This window comes from Cyprinodon tularosa, unplaced genomic scaffold (genome assembly GCF_016077235.1).
Source record: "Cyprinodon tularosa strain WSP-4 unplaced genomic scaffold, ASM1607723v1 ctg409, whole genome shotgun sequence".
NCBI classification, from domain to species: domain Eukaryota; kingdom Metazoa; phylum Chordata; class Actinopteri; order Cyprinodontiformes; family Cyprinodontidae; genus Cyprinodon; species Cyprinodon tularosa.
In genome coordinates this window covers 375,124-393,641 of record NW_024039129.1, presented here as the reverse complement: position 1 = coordinate 393,641, position 18,518 = coordinate 375,124, and the positions used below count along the sequence as shown (strand labels likewise).

At 38.4% G+C, this 18,518-nt stretch overlaps 1 protein-coding gene across 1 annotated transcript in view; it reads right to left on the bottom strand.

Moving 5' to 3' along the window:
* mib2 (MIB E3 ubiquitin protein ligase 2) overlaps window positions 1-6,771 on the bottom strand; it is a 59,924-nt gene extending 53,153 nt beyond the window's left edge. Inside the window, exon 1 of the mRNA XM_038298512.1 lies at window positions 6,613-6,771. Within this exon, the coding sequence (XP_038154440.1) occupies window positions 6,613-6,643 (31 nt within the window). The 5' untranslated portion in view covers window positions 6,644-6,771. The remainder of the gene's footprint in view (window positions 1-6,612) is intronic.
* Between the last annotated feature and the right edge of the window lie 11,747 nt (window positions 6,772-18,518).

Below are 18,518 nucleotides of genomic sequence, written 5' to 3'. Positions count from 1 at the left end.
ACAATGCAGGGAAAAGCCCAATATAGTGTGCAGCTGAATAAACACAAGGGTTTTTTTAATGAATCAGCCATCAGGAAAACCAAAACTTTCATCATGAGCGAAGCCACTGATCAGCTAAGCTGCTTCGTGAAACCTTTCAGCAAAAAATAAGGAAGTGCTCTATCCTTAGAAACTGAAACAGTAACTGAAACAAAGCATTTTAATGGGACTGTGAAACTTTGCCATTTTAAAACCTTTGTCTCATTAGTAACTGAGCAAAGTATCTGGATCATCTACATAATTACAATACTAAAAACTTAGTTTTAATCCGACTGTTACGAAGCTACACTGTAAAATGCAACATTGATTTCAAACACGACTTTAAGTGAACAGAGCTCAATTCTGACCAACCTGGTGTTTATACTCGTCACAAATAAGTGAATGGTTAGATGAAATATGCTTTAATTATCTAAGATGAGTCCGCACATTAAAGTTAATTAATTGAAAGTGATGGAGGCATATACACATCAATGTGACCTCATTGGATGACTTTTTGGTAACAGGTGCATCCAGGCTGCACTCTGCGGAAGGTTGCTCTTACAACTAAAAGAAAGCTTTCAATGTTACTGGATGTTAAGGTGGAATTATTTGATTTGCTTGTTGCTTAAAGATTCAAACATTATTACTCCACTCAGATCTTAAACTTTTCAGGTTGTATATTAGGTATTTCATGATTAATAGTAAAATATTGTCTTATCAACAATATAATCAAATCAGAAGAGCAATTTAAGAGAAAAAAGACTTGCTCCCTGCAAGTCTATGAGCACTAATGCCTGGTTCCCCCCAAAAAAAAACCTTATCGCCATTAATCAAAGTCTACTCAGAATAATTAAGTTTGTTTAGTTGTGCAAACTTGAGGTGTACAATTTGTATATGCTTTGATCTGTATGTAAAATAAATATAAATATAAATGTATAATTATTTTTGAATAGGTATGGCTGCAGCCTAGAGACCTCCCACATCACAGTGTTCGCTTCATACTGCTCATCTGGTGAGCTAAAGCCATGGTGCTCTTACCTCTATAAAGAAATCCTCACTTGTCCTTTTTTCAGGTAATAAAATGTCTGGTGTTATACCATAATCTGTGAATCCTTTATATTATCTTAGTCGAATAGGTTCTGTTACAGATTCTTCTCACCAGTCTGCTTTGTTTTAAGCCTAAAGTCACAGGACTCGCACCCGAACCAAATTTTTAAGTCAATTTTCAAAGAAAAAATTTCTTAAAACATTGCTCGTCATTGTTATTTTTTATTCTTACTAGCTACATGATAGAGAAACAATTAAAACAAGACATCTGATCAGCAGAGAAAATTAGAAGATATGATATATAGCAACATGAATGTATGGCAATCTGATTCTACGTTTAAAATCCATTATCTATATTACCATTATCTATATCTATAATGTTTTATTGACTGGTGGTAAAGTAATTGTAACTACTATGAATTTCGATATAAGATATCTCTACCATCATTCTGTTTAATAAATACAGCAGTTACAAATATCTGTAACTCAGTTTTAACAGGGAAAAAATTATGTTGTAGATATCAGTAACAAATAATCAGTTTATTGATTAAATGTTAAATCAGATGGCCATATTGGTGTGGTTTAAGTTCATCAGATGCCATTATTTTCTCACTATGACACTGAGGGTCTCATGTACAGCTGAAACATTTGAACAAATTCATATAATTTCTTTTTTGAAAGTCAACTTAAGGAATTTATGAAAGTATGTGCAGATTGTTAAAAAGAATATCTGGCAATCTAAATGTAATATATAACTGTTTTTTTTTAACTGTATTTTGTCCCAACAGGTGAAGCTGCAGCAGCTGGTTACTTGATCCAGAGGTCAGCCCTCCACCGTGCATTTCTTGACTTTGATTTCTCATGTGCGTGTCATGACTAGGCCACCTGTGCTGATGAAATGTCACTGCCAATCTGCAACAGAGGGCTAGTGCATACGGGATCACAGCTCTCTGCCTGCAATAACAGATGGGCTGGCTTCCGTCACACACACACTGCCGAGGGCCGGTCAGCCAGGCCAACGTCTACCGCCTTCGCAAAAAAAAAAAAAATTTATACAGACTTTTAGTTATAATGCAAATCCATCATTATAAAGATAAATATAAACAGAGGTTTAAATCAGAGGTAGAAGATAAGCTGCAGAAACTAACATTTTCTTCCTCTAAATAGTGTAACGTGCTTCCGTTCACAGCTGGCACAGGGAGCATCAGCACATTGGCTGTTAATGATTTAAAAACAAAACAAAAAACAGAAGAAGCTCCGCAGGAATGTCCCACTTCCTATAAAACTAAGCTTCCTGATGCTGGAAATTACTAATGCTGGAACTGAAAATTTCATTGACTGCACCATGCTTTGAATAAAATACACGTCAACTTAAAATGTTGACAATGACATAACACCTGTGAGGCAAGGAAGGTTTATTTACGCATCAAATTTCTGTTTTAAGACAATTCAACGTGCTATGAATGAGAAGAAAAAGGAAAGTACAGCCCAGGGGTACAAAAGCAACACAAACAATTAAAGAGAATAAGAATAAAGGATTAAAATAATCATAAAACAACAGACTGAATGCTTTTATTAAAGTTAAAAAGGCAAAGTCAAAGTTTACTCTAAAAAAAACTTTGTTTTTAATCGCTGATGAAGGTTCTCAGTCATCCAGGTCATAGTCATTCCGTAAAAATTCAAAAAATATCCACTGGACTTGGTTTTCAAGATTTGAAGACATTTCGCCACCTCTCCAGGAAGCTTTCTCAATTCAAATGTCTGGATCCGCAGTGAGTTTGAGTCTTATATAGACAACGCCTTGTATCGCTTGGAAACATGCAATGGAAACCGATGAATGGGTCGTATTACAGGTATTACAGGAGACAATCCCCCCCTTAATGACAATCCCCCCTTTAACGACCGACCCCCCAGAATCACAGACAGGTTCAGATATTACAGGCTAACGATGGAACTAACGACCCATTCATCGGTTTCCATTGCATGTTTCCAAGCGATACAAGGCGTTGTCTATATAAGACTCAAACTCACTGCGGATCCAGACATTTGAATTGAGAAAGCTTCCTGGAGAGGTGGCGAAACGTCTTCAAATCTTGAAAACCAAGTCCAGTGGATATTTTTTGAATTTTTACAGTATGTTTTTAATCTCGATTGAAAGAAACTTTAGGAATGCAGCAATTTTAATTTTTAAAAACTAAAGTGTTCTTCTCTTTGTTTGGTTCTGGTTCGATACATACAGAGTAGATTTGACCCAGGAGACCTGAGAGGTTTGAGCGGAATTTTTGCCCACATAAGACCTGGATCCAATCTTTTCATGGCAGTCTGAACAACACAGATCCGATTCTTTCCAATGCGACCCAGACCACTTGGCTCTGTGGTCTTGAATCCGATACGAATCTGATCTTTTCAAACGCGACCCGTGTCTGAATAGGCAGGTTGCATTCATCCGACCTGAACGCAATTAATATCCAATATAGGTCACTATTCTGCTTCTTGCTACGCAGAAGCAGCAACAAAAACAAACACCATGGCAGGCAATGATGCGGACAGCAGTATATTTTTAAACCATCTTGAAAAGATTGAGGTTTTTAGGCTTGGAAAGATCGCTAGAATCGCTCCAGCATTACACCCATGTTTACTTCCATAAACAAGCAGCACGCTGGCTAGTGAGGTCATTCCGTCCTCTACTGGGCATGTGGGACACTTAAGGTGTACGAATGCAGTTTACAAAGGAGATCACATACAAGGCGCATATATTTGGAAATGTGAACGGCAACGCAAAAAAAATCGGAATTGAGTATCAAGGCCTGCACTGTGAATGTAGCCTTGGTTATACCAGGTCCTGCTGACATATTAGTCCATTAATCCTGGAGATGTTGTTTAGGTGATAGAATTCCGACTTTGTTATGGTCTGAGTCGATCACTACACCCAGAGTTAGAGCCTGATTGGTGGTTTCTAGCCGGAATAACTAGCTGTGTGCAACCTTTCTGTCTAGCTGTGTGCTAACTTTTGAACGCTCTTCTTTACGTCCAAAAAACACAATTTCAGTCTTGTCTTGATTTAGCTAAAGAAAAATGTTGCCTCATGCATATGTTGATTTTCTTCTATGCATTTACTCAGGGGTGGGGTGGGGTGATGGTGGCATAGTGGTTTGGGCATTGTGCTTGGACTCCAGAGGTTCTGAGGTTAAGCCCCACTCCCATGGACTGCAGCTCTGGGTCCCTGAGCAAGACCCTTAACCCCACACTGCTCCACCGCACTATGGCAGCCAACTGCTCCCCCAATGAAATGGGTTAAATGCAGAGTGAATTTTGTTGCTTTGTACTTGTGACAAAGTAATGACAATAAAAGGTCTATTCTATTCAAAGTGTAATCTTATGTTGTTTGTTAAGATTCAAGGTAGGGGAAGCATCTGAATAATTAACAAAAGGGACACTGAGATGAACCCTTGGGAAACACTGCATTTGATTTTTTTCGTCTCTGATGTAAAGTTACCTACTGATCTAAAAAAGTCCCCATCTTTTAGTTTTAAACCAGTCCAGTGCTATACCAGGAGGGCCAACAGAGTTTTTCAGATGCTCTAATAGAAGAAGTGATTAACAGTTTCCAATGCATCATTAAGGCCCAATAATACCAACACTATGGTTCTTCCACACCTTCAACACAAGAGCAGTTTCTCTGCTTTGGTGAGTACAAGAACCTGACTGATGGTCATTGTTAGCAAGTTGTTCAGCTGCTAAAAAATCAACTTTTTCATGAATCTTACAGATGAAGATGTTTGAGTTTGGCCAATAATTCGGAAGTAGGAACTTGTCTAAGTGGCTCTTTTTTAACAACGGTTTGATAATTGCTCGTTGCATAATTGAATGATGATCTACTTTATAAAAAGCCCAATAAAAATACATGTTTATTTTAGGTCTGATGTGAAAAAATGTAAAGCCATTTCTTTTTGATGGACTTTGGTTTTACAAAAGAAACAGTTTTGTAGTATAAACCTGATCGGTACATTGTTTAAAATGTTATAAAAAGTTATGTAATGTAAAATCAAAAGGATGTACTGGCGTGTTGAGCACTATCAGATGAAGCTTTGCAGTGGGATACCAACATTGCCGAAACAACAGAGTTGAATCCGTGAAGGCAGACAGAAATTATCGACTGCTCAACCGCTGCAATACTTTAGAATAAAAAATAAGCAAATTAATTATTGAAAGCTCTAATAATACTGTTAATAATATAAAAATATATAATAAAAGAATAGTAGCCCTAAAAAAGGGATGAAACAGACTTTAACAGGGTAATAAAGAAAAACATATTTGTATGCCAATAGAAATATAAAGCCCTTCAGATTTCTTTTATAAAAAACATTTCAGATCATCAGTCAACTTCTTTTTTTTTAATCAAATGAACATTTTTTTTAATGAATAGCTTATTTAGTCAAACAGAGTTACACAAACCAACCTTTTCCCCATTTGAAACCTGACTTCCCTCCTTAGATAATGTATTAACAGTAACTATCAATATTAGTTCCAGGTACTCCAGCATTGGGGCTGCTGCTTACTTCAGGTGCTGGACGACTGGCAGGAACTCATACAGACATGAATTTTGCTCACTATAGAAAACCATGAAGGATGTCCCGCTATTATTTGGTACTCAAGATCACATGATCAACGCAGCAGGATGACAATCCAAATCACACTACTAAGACAATTTTTTTTAACAGCTAAAAAACAACCGACATAAAGGACTTTGATCCAACTGAGCTGCTGTGACGTGGCCTTTTATTAGCATTCCCTCACAGAAACCCTCCGAAAAAAGAAACATTTAAATCATTTCCAAAGCAATCTTAAATAGTAACAAATTACTGCTAGTTTTTGTAACACCTGAAGCCAGATGCCACTAAAGAATTCGTCTACCTTCATTTTCACATATGGCCAAAATCCATTAAAAACTCATTCCAGTCATGAAAGAAATGCTATCTTGCTTTCATTTAAAATAGGTTTGATGTTCTGAGATGTTTCAGCATTAAATTACAGCAATAAAATTGCTACTTGACAAATTTGTACTTTTTAATCACAAAAAAATCCTGTATGAAGCAATAAGAGCTGACTGTGGGTAGAGATTTAGAAGAGAAATGAGAAAAAAGCTGCTGAAATGGGCACCTGTAGAACAATCTGGTAACAGAAGGGAAAAAATCAATATGGTAAATGATACGAAGACTAACATTTCTCTGCCATGGGGGCAAGCCTGCAAAAAACTCTTAAGTTAATAACATTAAATCAATCTAATCTCTGCATTCCCAGTGCACCTGTATCCACCAGACAGGCGTTAGGTGTACTAATGAACACAATAACATGTAATTGAGCAACCATCAAACAAATGCCATTATATTACACAGATGTTTTCAAATAACCATGGCTTGTATGTAACATGACTTCTAAATCCCAAGAGTCTTAAACTAAAACTCCCAGAGAAATCTACGGATCACCAAAAAATACATCATAGAAATTTGACTTGATTAAGCCATTATCACATATTATCATACTCACTCCCCATGATCTTCATTCCACTTTTGAACATGGCAAAAGTTTTGTCTCGCTTTGTTTCCCCACAAGCTTAGCTCTGCTAATATCGCCGCGTCTATCGGCTTCAGCAACCATCTGAAATCAGCAGCTCTGTGAAGCAGTGGCCCAAACCAAACAGGGGACTGAACCCTCTGTGGCACCATCTTAGTATTTGGTTAGCTGTGAACTTTGATCCATGCTTTTGAACAAACCGTTTTCCATTCAGGTGGTTTATTCTATTTATTATTTGTCTGACAGATGTTACTCAGGGAGTGTACAAGTGGGGTACCTTATCTAGGTGAGACAGAAAAGCAACATGAAGCCTGGCTGAGCAAACATAGGAGGAGACTAATCCTATGAGAGGACTGTGGTGGAGGTAAATACATTACTGCGTGTAATGACGAGCATTGTTGAGTAAGTTGGGGAGAACTTTGATCATTTTTCGTTTGATTGCTAATCACTGGATGGCTCTGCTTTAAATAACTTCATCAAGCTTTCCAGACAGTCTGCCTGAGCTTCGACTACGCATAAAAACATCCTTTAAAAAGTCAATGCTGAGCCACATGCTGCTGCTTCCACATTAACGTTTCCATTTATGCAAGATAACAAATCAAAAACGATGAGAAACCAAATTGGTCACGTTTTGGAAAAGGGACCAAACATTTTCAGCTTTTATCCCCTCTACCCTAAACGCGCTGTGATTTCAGTAACCCAAACCTACTTGCACAAGTTTGGGATCACATAGCAGAGATTGGTGTGATAAATTGTGCAGGTTGAGGCAAGAGCATTTGTCTTCAGTTTGTTGCACAAAAACTGGACAGGCCTGATGCCTTATGAGGGGAGAACAACAAAAACAGCCGTGCTCGCTGGGTAAGGTGGGGAACCTGTACACCAACTATTACCCTGTTAAAAAAGTGAGTTAATTAGTTTCCTTTGAAGCATTCTGACCTTTATTGCCTGCCACAGATTTTGTTACGGCTCAGACTGGAGCAGCTTGCTGCTATTTGCTGCATCTGGGTTTGTGGTTTTCCGTCTGTAGAAATGGTGGAAAATAATAAGCCGCCATGATGAAGTAATGATTCAATTTCATTGTCGTAAAGACGTAAAGCCTCATTACTGATTCTTAAAGTGATTTATGTCTTAAAAGGAAGATGAAAAAGATTTAGCTTTAATCATCATTTGTGGGATTCTTCTTCCCTAATGTTAAAATTTCTAAATTTTACTCTGGATCAGGATTAGCTCAAAGAACGATTCCTTGTCCCTGTTAAAGAAAAGCACCACCAACATAAGTTACCTTCATGCAGATGATGCACAGCTTTAGGTTTCAAATCTCAGCAGGTGAATATGAATGAACCCATTCCAGTGCTGGGTGAATGCATGGAAGAAATCAAGGCATGGATGTGCCAAGATTTTAAAAAGATGATTCAAAACAAAACTGAAGTAATAATTGTTGAACCAAAGAAAGAGTATTTAAAAGTTAGCACACAGTATCGGTTAGCTTCAGTTAGAAGCCACTGATCAGGCCTGAAATCGCCCTGCCGTGATGGTATCTGACCTGAACTTCAGAAGCACATAAAGGCAGGAACAAAATCCACTTATATGAAGAACGAGAACGTCTCCAGGATTAAAGGGCTAATGTCTCAACTAGATCTTGAAAAAGCAATTTGTGATTTAGAAGAACTGATTACAGCAATAGCTTCTTTGCAGGTGTGTCTTAACATCGATCAGACAGCTGCACTGGAAAAAAAATCGAAATGTAGATAGTCATGTTTTTCTTAAAATGAGTGCATTCGTTCTTATATTGAGGAGGTAAAAGATACATCTTGCCAATGGAACAAGACTATTTACATTTAAAATAAGAAAACACATTTGCATTGTCTTATTTCATTGTGCATATTATCTAAATACCTTTTTTTAAGAGTAAAAATACTAATCCCTATGGCAAATTATCTCATTTACCAGCTCAAATTATGGGTAAATGCACTTAATTTAAGAATGTTTTACTTATTTTTAGATCGTTTTTCCAGTGTACAGTCAATCTAAAATGCTGCTGCTTGTGTCCTCACTAAAACTAAGAAAATAGTGTGCATGACCCTGATTCTAAAGCCCTTCCACTGGCTCCCCATACCTCAGAGAATAGACCTTTAATACCTTCTTTAGTCTATAAATCACTGAATGACAGACTTGCTGTCAGTGCATTAACCTACCAGACCACTCAGATCTTCTGGATCAAGTCTACTCAGTTTATAAAGAACCAGAACCAAACATGGAGAAGCAGCTTTTTGTTCTAATGCTGTACTAATCTGGAATAAACTCTCAGAAACATTTAATTATTTTAAATTAAAGTTAAAATCCTAGTTGTTCATAGCTCCATTTGACCTTGCTACTGAAACCATCAACTGAAGAAAAATAAAAAAAAACAGAAAGTTCAGGATTCTTTCTGGGGTTTTTTTCTTTCATATCTTTTATTCATCCAGTGGTTTGAATGGTCTTGTCACTTAAATTTTCCATACTGGTAAACTTTTCCATGGGCCATATTTGTAAAGTTACCTGTCAACAGATTGTTCCACATGAGCTGAGGATTTCTGCAGCTCCTCCAGATTTAAACGTCTCTACATCTTTGTCCCTGCTGGGTCTTGCTGCTTGTTCGCAGACAAACCCCTGAGGCCTCACAGCTGGATTTATACTAAGATCTAAATGCAGTCGGATGGACTCTAGTTTAATAATCACAGGATTTAAAAGACAACAGCGGATTTTATTTTGGGGGTCATTTAATTCAATAATTTTAAAAGTAGGTTTAAAAGTTTTAATCGGTAAAATTGGATCAAAACCATCTGTGCATTAACAGCCGATTATTACACAGTGCTTTGAGTTGGTCTGTCACCTGAAAAAATCCTAATGAAATTCACTAAAATTACTTCTTGCAGCAGAAAACAAAAAATGTTCAAGTGATCTAAATCCTCCTGACGGGGTCAGAACTCACGCAGCGAAACACCAAACTGCAGGGCCCACTCTGACATCATGTACCGACCACTTCGATGCAGTGCCATCAGGTACAGACTGGGACTAAACAGGCTTTACCCCCCACCCCATTTAATCAGCACGGCTCTGTTACACAAATGGTGACACAACGCAAACAGCAAACTGCTTACTTAGCACATCGTCTAGTTTTACTACAAACCGCACCGACATGTGTAGCCTCACGGCCATGGACCGCCACCAGCTGCACACATGCTTCCTTCGCTCCTCATCATCCTCCTACCTGCAGACGTCTCTGACATTTACTAACAGGCAATAAACTAACAAGTCCTTTCTCAAGGACTTATTACTGCTGTTAATCCCTCTGTTAAAGTCACATTTCTTAAGAAAAGATAGATAATAAAAAATTTAATAAAAATAAAAAATCACCACACAGAAAACAGCTGCTTTACATAAACAGACTCCAACAGCATCACCTGATAAATAAAGCATGTGTTTGTTTGGCTGGTTTACCTGTTGGCATACAGATGTGAAGCAGAGAAAACCGACAACAACAGGATGCGAAGAGGAAGACCTGATGTTCAGCGACATAAACCCATCAGGTGTAGAGAAAAATGTTAGCCACCTGTAGTCCCATCAACTCCAAGAGCGACAAAAAAAAAAAATAAATTTAGAAAGAGAAAAGCCTCTTAAGGTGATAGCCTTGTTGTGATGCTCTCCCTGAATGAACCGATCAAGGAGGAGGAGGAGATATGAAGGAGGGGGGCGGAGGATTAGAATAGCAGGCCAGGATTCCAGGGATGTGATACAGATGCAAGTCCCATTTAAACAACATCCGAACACACAGCCAGACGGGTTAGCAGTACGGGATTAGAGCTGGAAGAAGAAGAAGAAGAGACAGAGCCTGCCTGCTGAAGGAAGCATCCAGCATTTAGTCCTTTGTGCGTGGTGTCAGCAAGGATTACCACCGTAGAGGAGGAGAAGTGGGAGGAGGAGGATGGCCAGCGGAGCGCTGTGTTCAGCATGACGTTCTCCCGTTGCTTACGTAGAAAACTGGGCCAGTGGGCTTTGCTCCATGCATGCTTCCTCGGATGCCGTAGTGAGCATGTGAAGCAGGCGCTCTGCCTTTATGGGCCAATATGTACAAAGACATGCGCATCTAGATGTACAGCCTCCCCCCCGCAGCCTGTGGGGACACTATTCGCCCTACTGCCAATGAGCAGACAAGCAGAAGACAGAGGGAAGAGGGGGAGGGGTGCCTATTACAGGGGCATGGTCGGGATATTTTTCTTTTTTACTTAGAGGAAAAAGGGGTGTGGCTGGAGACAGATTTGATGAATGGACACCTGCCACAATCCATATTTTAGGGCTCAAAACATATTTTCTCTTTCCTCCACAGGCGCAGATCCTCTCAGGCAGCTTGCAGGCTTCACAATGCTTTGATAGCCTTGGAATATGTTCTTTAATGTGGACACAGCTGCAAGAGATGACAACTATATTGGATCCAAAAAAAAATCAAAATAAAAAAAAGGAGAAGCAGCATTCTGCTGATCCTGACAGACACGCATGAATATACAGCTGCTATTAGCAGGAAAGCACATCCAGAAGAATGAATGGGTGCTTAGGTCTGGGTCCAGACACAAGCTCATAATGAAGTGTATGAGGGCTCTCTCCAATCTGGTAAACAAAGCCGCTGCAGACTGCTCAACAGACATGTTGGCGTGGAACATATGAAGGGAGGCATTCATTCCCACAGCTCCTCTCCACTATTAATAATAGAGACATATGCCAGTCATTACAGATGGAGATCAGAGCTAAGGCTTGCTAGACACCAAAAATAGATATAAATATCTAAAAATCTAAAAGAATCTATGTTGATGGCTTCAAATGAGAATGACTCCGAGGATTTTCTTCTAGATTTTTTGTCTAGAAATAAAAGATTTAAGATGACCTGAACGTAGCTCTAAAAGCCCAGAGGCAATGAAAGCTCTTTTCATCTTAGAGTCAGCATAGATGCATCTATGGGTTCAATGAGCTTTATTTAACAGAGCTGATGGTTATCTCTGGGTTAGCATCAGAGTATTCACCTCTGGCCGTTTTACTAAACTTAGGACAAAGAGCATCCGAGTACATTGCTGTTTGTTGACGTATTTGATGACTGAAAAATTCAGAGGTTTATAGTTAAGATGCATTCCACTAATAGGGCCCAGCAGGTTCGGACTGGGAATGATTTTCAGCCCTGGCATTTTTCCATCTACACCGCCCCACTTATGATCCCCCCCAAAAAAGAATATTTAAAAAATAGAAGTGTCTAGTGCATCTCAAATGTGAAACACAATACAAATACACATGAATTGTGGATTAACCGATTTATTCATCTTCAAGCATCACACGACAACCATCACCAAGACTTCCATAATGCAGCTTTACTGGCTTTGGTTATCAACACAGACACGACAGTGAGGGTTGCCAGATATCACTGACTCACGTTTTGCAGCCCAAAAAATTTTCATAAACCGCCTGGATATACAAAACCTCACCCAATTTGAACCAAATTCGATTGATTTTTAGGCCAGAAATATAAGGAAAAACATTTTTTAACCAATAGACGGCCATCCTAAACTGCCAGATTGGGAAACATCCCAACCTGGCAACAAAGCATGTAAGACGGGAAACGTAGGCCTTTAGATACAAAACCCCATCATGCACCGCAACATATTTTTGCAAATTATTCAAACATAAATTCGCAAATATAAGAGGAACATCGTAGTTTGGTTTAAAGAAAGCATTTTAGTTTTATTATAATTTAGTTTTTTGCAAGGATTTTACAGTTTTACAGGAGTTACAGTAATTTTTACAGAAAATTACACCGTATGCCAACTGTCCAAAGGATGTGCATGACAAGAAAGGGCTATATATACTGCATGCATCATTTGGGTAGTTAACTTTATATTACTTCTTCAGTTCCTTGACTTATTTACTGTCACAGGTAGGGGCTTCGGCCAGAGAGTAAGTGTTGGAGCCGGTATGATTTACGCTGCACGTTGAAATTAGGACCGACCCACCAGGCAAAGGCCCAGTATCACAGATTACAACTCCGAGCCAATTCCCAGTCTGTCAAAGGAAAAACCGTTGCTTCCTGATGCAGACTGAACCAAATATTAGCATCGAGATCAGAGAAGCTGTCTGACAAGGGCTTCCTCAGTCATGAAAGGGATATGCTGCCCTATCAACCGTCAGTTACAGGAAGAGCTTTTCATCAGGAGATTACTCGATGTCCGGTATAATGGAATGCCCTAACCAACCTAATGCATGTTTGATTTAGGATGCAAATAAAGAGTAAGAAAAGCATTTGTTACAATACAGAGGAACCAGGCAAGGGGCATAAGTCATGCAAAAGAAATCCTTGCAAAGATACCATCTCGCCCACATGTTTTGGGTCAAACCCACAACGTCCTGATAAGCAGTCAGCTGCAAGTTTACTGGCATCTGTAAACACTGAGGACCGCAGCTCCTTCTGCCACTTCTAACCCGAAGGCACAAAGTAATCACAGCCACTTTCTGCTTTCCATTATTTATGCCAGTCATTTTGAATGCAAGGTATTACGAAATTGTACCACTTGTAAGCTGCGTCTCTTTGTCAACAATGCATACATGATGAAACTTTAGCGGAACAAAATACTTCCCTGGATTTAATGTACACGCTAAATCAAACCAGCAGGTTTGGAAAGAATGATATCAGTATCTCTGAAATCTACCACAAGAAAATGCAGAGAATTTTATCTTTCAGCTGAGACTCGTTTAATCACTTTTAAATGAATAATATTTATTATTTAGAGCCTATATCAAATCACAATTGCCACTAAATTATCAATCTATGTGTGTTGAAATTACAAAATTTCATTATTGTGATATGAGTGTATTTTAGTTTCAGAGCCAAGATCAGACTAGGCTCAGAAAACAGCTCAATAAATGCTTCAAAAATTATTTTTTCCTTAATTTTGTTTTTTCTTAGAAATAATTGTAAACTGTACTGAACAATTGTGTTCAGCAAATACAATAACCAATAGTTTTTACTATCATGTACTTTTTGTGGTTTTAATACTACTACCTCTATTGAAGCTCCTATACCTCTTATAATCAATAGAGAAATCTAAACTGGCCAAAATCCTAATTTTCAGAGCCCGGAAAAATCTGCAAACTGGTGTTGGCCATATCTAACCAGCATTATGTTTGTGATTATCTCTACAACATATAGAAAGTCAGGTCTTTCTCCCTGATAATCTGCTTTTTTTATTTTAGATTGATGGCTTCTTCTATGCTGAATGGCTTTTCAGCCCAAGGGCTAGTTTCACCGTAGATCATGATACTGTCTAAAGGCTGTGGGCTTTTTTTTTCTGGGACTGATTCACATATTATGCAGCCATAAACATCCATCTGTCAACATAAAGACTGCGTCCTTCCTGAAGAGCATCATGGCTGCTGAAGATTTTCACGCTGTTCATGCTATACCTGCATACATAGGCATAATTCCCAGGGGATGTTCTTTACCAGCTGAAAAGCTAATAAGTCATGAATCACTTCACTTGTAAAAATAGCACTATTTATAACATAAAGATACATATTTCCATTTTTTTTTTGTCAAAATCTGCCTTTTTTTTTCTTGATCCGCTTACTATTTAAGAAAAATAGCCTAGCTTTTGATGCTTAAATCAAAATGGGTAGTATAGTCGCAGTAACAGAGGGGAGAAAAGACCTGAAGAGGGGAAAAGGGGAGAGAGCACTTAAGATTGAGAGGAAAAATTGATTATGGAGAAAAAGGGGAGGGAATAAAAATTAGAAATTTTTCTGAAACCCCTGTCAGGATGTTATGGTCAGACATGAGCCACCAGAAAGAAGTACGTTTGGCTCTTTTGATTTCTTAACAGAAGTGATTCTTATCTTCTGGAGCAGAAATAGATTCCTGTTAGCAAGAGGTGGTTCAGAAGACGTTGATGAACGTCCACTGATAGTCAAACCTTGAATGTTCAGAAATAACGTTCACAGAACTTTGCCTAAACTTTCACAGTCAGTTTTAATTTCTGTTAAATCTTTTATGGATGTTATTATTCTTAATCAAAACTCTTTTTTTGTCTTCTTAGAAAAACTCTACAATCCGAACTTATATAAGGGTTATATACCGGTATAAGGCTCCTCAGTCTAATACTATCCTCTCTATGCAAAGCTATTAATCTCTAAAAGAGCTCAGTATTCAGTGTCCACATTCCTAATTTTACAGTAAGTGTGATTTAGTTTTTTACAGACCAAGAAATAACAGAGTAAAAAAACTGATGAACAGGTGGTTTGAATACTTTATTTAATTTATAGGCCTACAGTAACTGTCGGCCTATAAATCATCCCTGCTGCCCTTAGACTCTACAATGCGATACTACAACGGCAATAACTTGTGCAATGTACAACGTGCAATTTACTATTTGATACCCTGTGCAATAACTGTTTCTCTATATTTAACACTCAATGCAGTAACTATATATATATATATAAAGATCCATCTATATAAATACCCATGTAAATACCCTGTGCAATATCCCTGTATAACAATCCTGGTATAATAAAAAAAATAAAAATAACTGTCATATGTGGACGCACTGTATATACTGCATATATTCCATGCACCTTTTTCTTCCTTTGGAACCTTCTTCTTCTCTTTTTGACAATTTGAGCTGATGTAACAAGTCAATTTCTCCACTCTGAAATCAAATTAATCAGAAGCAAGCGTATCAATCTTATGTTATTAATTATTTCTAATTTAAACAAAGCAGTAAAAGAAATCTGTTGCTCTCATTGCCTCAATCAATTAATTATGCGTGTTTAAGACAATAGTCATATATTTTGTAAAAACATAAATAATGTGATGGGATTGTACATTTGTGAGGTTATAACATTTCCATCCCTACACATTTGTTCTACCAGTCTAAGCAGCTGCAGCCAATATTTCTCCTTCACTATTATCAGAAAAAATGACAGCTGCACAGGCTGAAGTCTTTCCAAATGTTTTTCTCCAAAATGTGATGACAGCAGCCCCTGTAGAGTCCAGAAAGCCACTTTTAATCAGGAGTTCTGTGTGTTTTTCCCACTTGCAGTCAGGTGACAGCCCATGCACGACCTTATATTCAGAGGCGTAACCAGAAATTTTTTATAAGGGTGGCCACGCCATAACCAATGTACACTGAGGGGTGGCAAAAAGCAGATAGGCACCACAACCTCACGGTCAATCCACATTGTTCCAACAGGACAATTAATGAGCAAAACATCCATATTTTCTAAATAAGGAAACTATATTTTCCTACAGCATTTGCTTACAAATAGACGCATATATTTAAACATCTGTAATTAAAATAAAAGGCATAGTTTTGAGTTCTGGGGGGTAAATCTTTTCCATTATCATTACTTATCTACTTGTACCAATAAACATTCTGCATAAAATTTATATTTACAAGCACTAATATCTACATAAACTGATTATTTGATAAGTTTTTATTACACTGTTATTTATCTATGATTTCACAGAATTCTCCTAAATGACTTGAAAGACATTTTCTCTATCTAGTTCCAAAGAGAGCATGAATTCTGTACTTATCATCTCTGATGTTAGTATATTGATGTGTATAATTAACCACAAAAAAAAATTATTAAATGTTTTGAATATTCCACTTGACAGTATTGCTGTTGCTATCATCTGTATGTAAGGGGGGGAAATGGCAGGGGTGGCCAGTGATTGGATAAGGGTGGCCATGGCCACCTCTGGCCCCCCCATCTAGCCCCTTCCCTGCTGATATTACCCAAAGGGCAGAAGAGGCATGCAGCCTGGCCAGTCCTGACAGGTATGACCCCTCAGTCACAGCCCACCTGCAGGCACAGCAGACACAGCACCTCCACCATTACTTCCCACACTGCTACAACATTCTAATTTCTCCCCACATCACCTCAAACATGGACATTTATATGAAGGTGCGTTTCTATATTTAACAGCTGTTAGCCGTCAGTTTAGTAAGCAGTTAGGAGCTCCCATTAGAAATACGTCGCTATTAAAAACTCTCATTAAGAGCTATTATTTAAAAGGAAAAACATAACTGCAAGTATGTATATCTCCACAGAAAGTGGACATATTTTAAGCAGACGCATATTTCTGTCAGCCGCTGACACTAACAGGGAACATTTCCCTTCTGTAGTCTGTGTGGCTTCATAAGCATTAAACGCCTGCAAATAGCCTGTCTAACGCTAGCTTGCTAACTACTCTATGGTCATAAATGTAACTTGTACCGTGGTGTGTTTACTTACTTACTCCTTGTCAGCAATGCTCACTCTGTGGTCAAATAAAACTCCATACTGTCGTAAACTAATAACGCCGGCTTACTCTGTTTACTGATAAATATGTATTTACAAGGCTGAAAGGTTCTGCTGCACACAGCCATGTCAACACGCCCATGCATTGCGTCACTGGTCATGCTGCGTTCACGCGACGCTCGTAAAAAGCAGAACTAGCCATATCAGCTAATTAAACACGGAGACATGTGAGTTTAATGAAAATAAATGCCAGTGGGTGTATAAACAAAAGCGACCTGTCATGAAAATAAACTTTTGGTCTGCACTGTATATATACATACACACACACACACACACACACATATATATTTATATATATATACATATATATATATATATATATATATATATATATATATATATATATATATATATATATATATATATATATATATATATATATATATATATATATATATATATATATATATATATATATATATATGTATATATATCTATATATATACGTATATATATATATGTATATATATATCTATATATATACGTATATATATATATAGATATATATATATAACAACTGTTTTCTCACCCCTCGTGGGGTGGTATGTGTCATCCTCAAGCTCGGGTCCTCTACCAGAGGCCTGGGAGTTTGAGGGTTCTGCGCAGTATCTTAGCTGTTCCTAGGACTGCGCTCTTCTGGACAGAGACCTCTGATGTTTTACCTGGAATCTGCTGTAGCCACTCTCCCAGTTTGGGGGTCACAGCCCCCAGTGCTCCAATTACCACTGGCACCACTGCTGCTCTTACTTTCCACATCTTTTCTAGCTCCTCTTTCAGCCCTTGGTATTTCTCAAGCTTCTCGTGTTCTTTCTTCTTGATGTTGCTGTCGCTTGGGATTGCCACATCTATCACTACTGCCTTCTTGTGCTGTTTGTCGATCAACACGATGTCTGGTTGGTTAGCCATCACCTGTTTGTCAGTCTGGATCTTGAAGTCCCATAGGATCTTAGCTCGGTCATTCTCAACTACCTTAGGAGGTGTCTTCCATTTTGACCTTGGGACTTCCAGCCCATACTCATGGCAGATGTTCCTGTACACTATGACAGCTACCTGGTTGTGGCGTTCCATGTATGCACTTCCTGCCTGCATTTTACACCCTGCTGTTATGTGCTGTATTGTTTCAGAGGCATCTTTGCACAGTCTGCATCGGGGGTCCTGCCTGGTGTGGTAGACCCTGGCCTCTATTGATCTTGTACTGAGTGCCTGTTCTTGTGCTGCCATGATTAGTGCCTCTGTGCTGTCCTTCAGTCCAGCCTTCTCCAGCCACTGGTAGGATTTTTTGATATCAGCCACTTGGTACTGATGAAATGCTACTATACAAGCGTCCCCAGTGAGAGAGGTTACATGCAGAGACTATGGGAATTATGGCAGCTCCAACAACCATCATCCACACTGACAAAGAAACAACTACTAACTCAGTGTTCTAACATCCGCAAACGGCAGCTCCTATCACAACTAGAAATTGATGAGGTACAACTGACATGCTGCAGTAAGGAGGAGTCAGG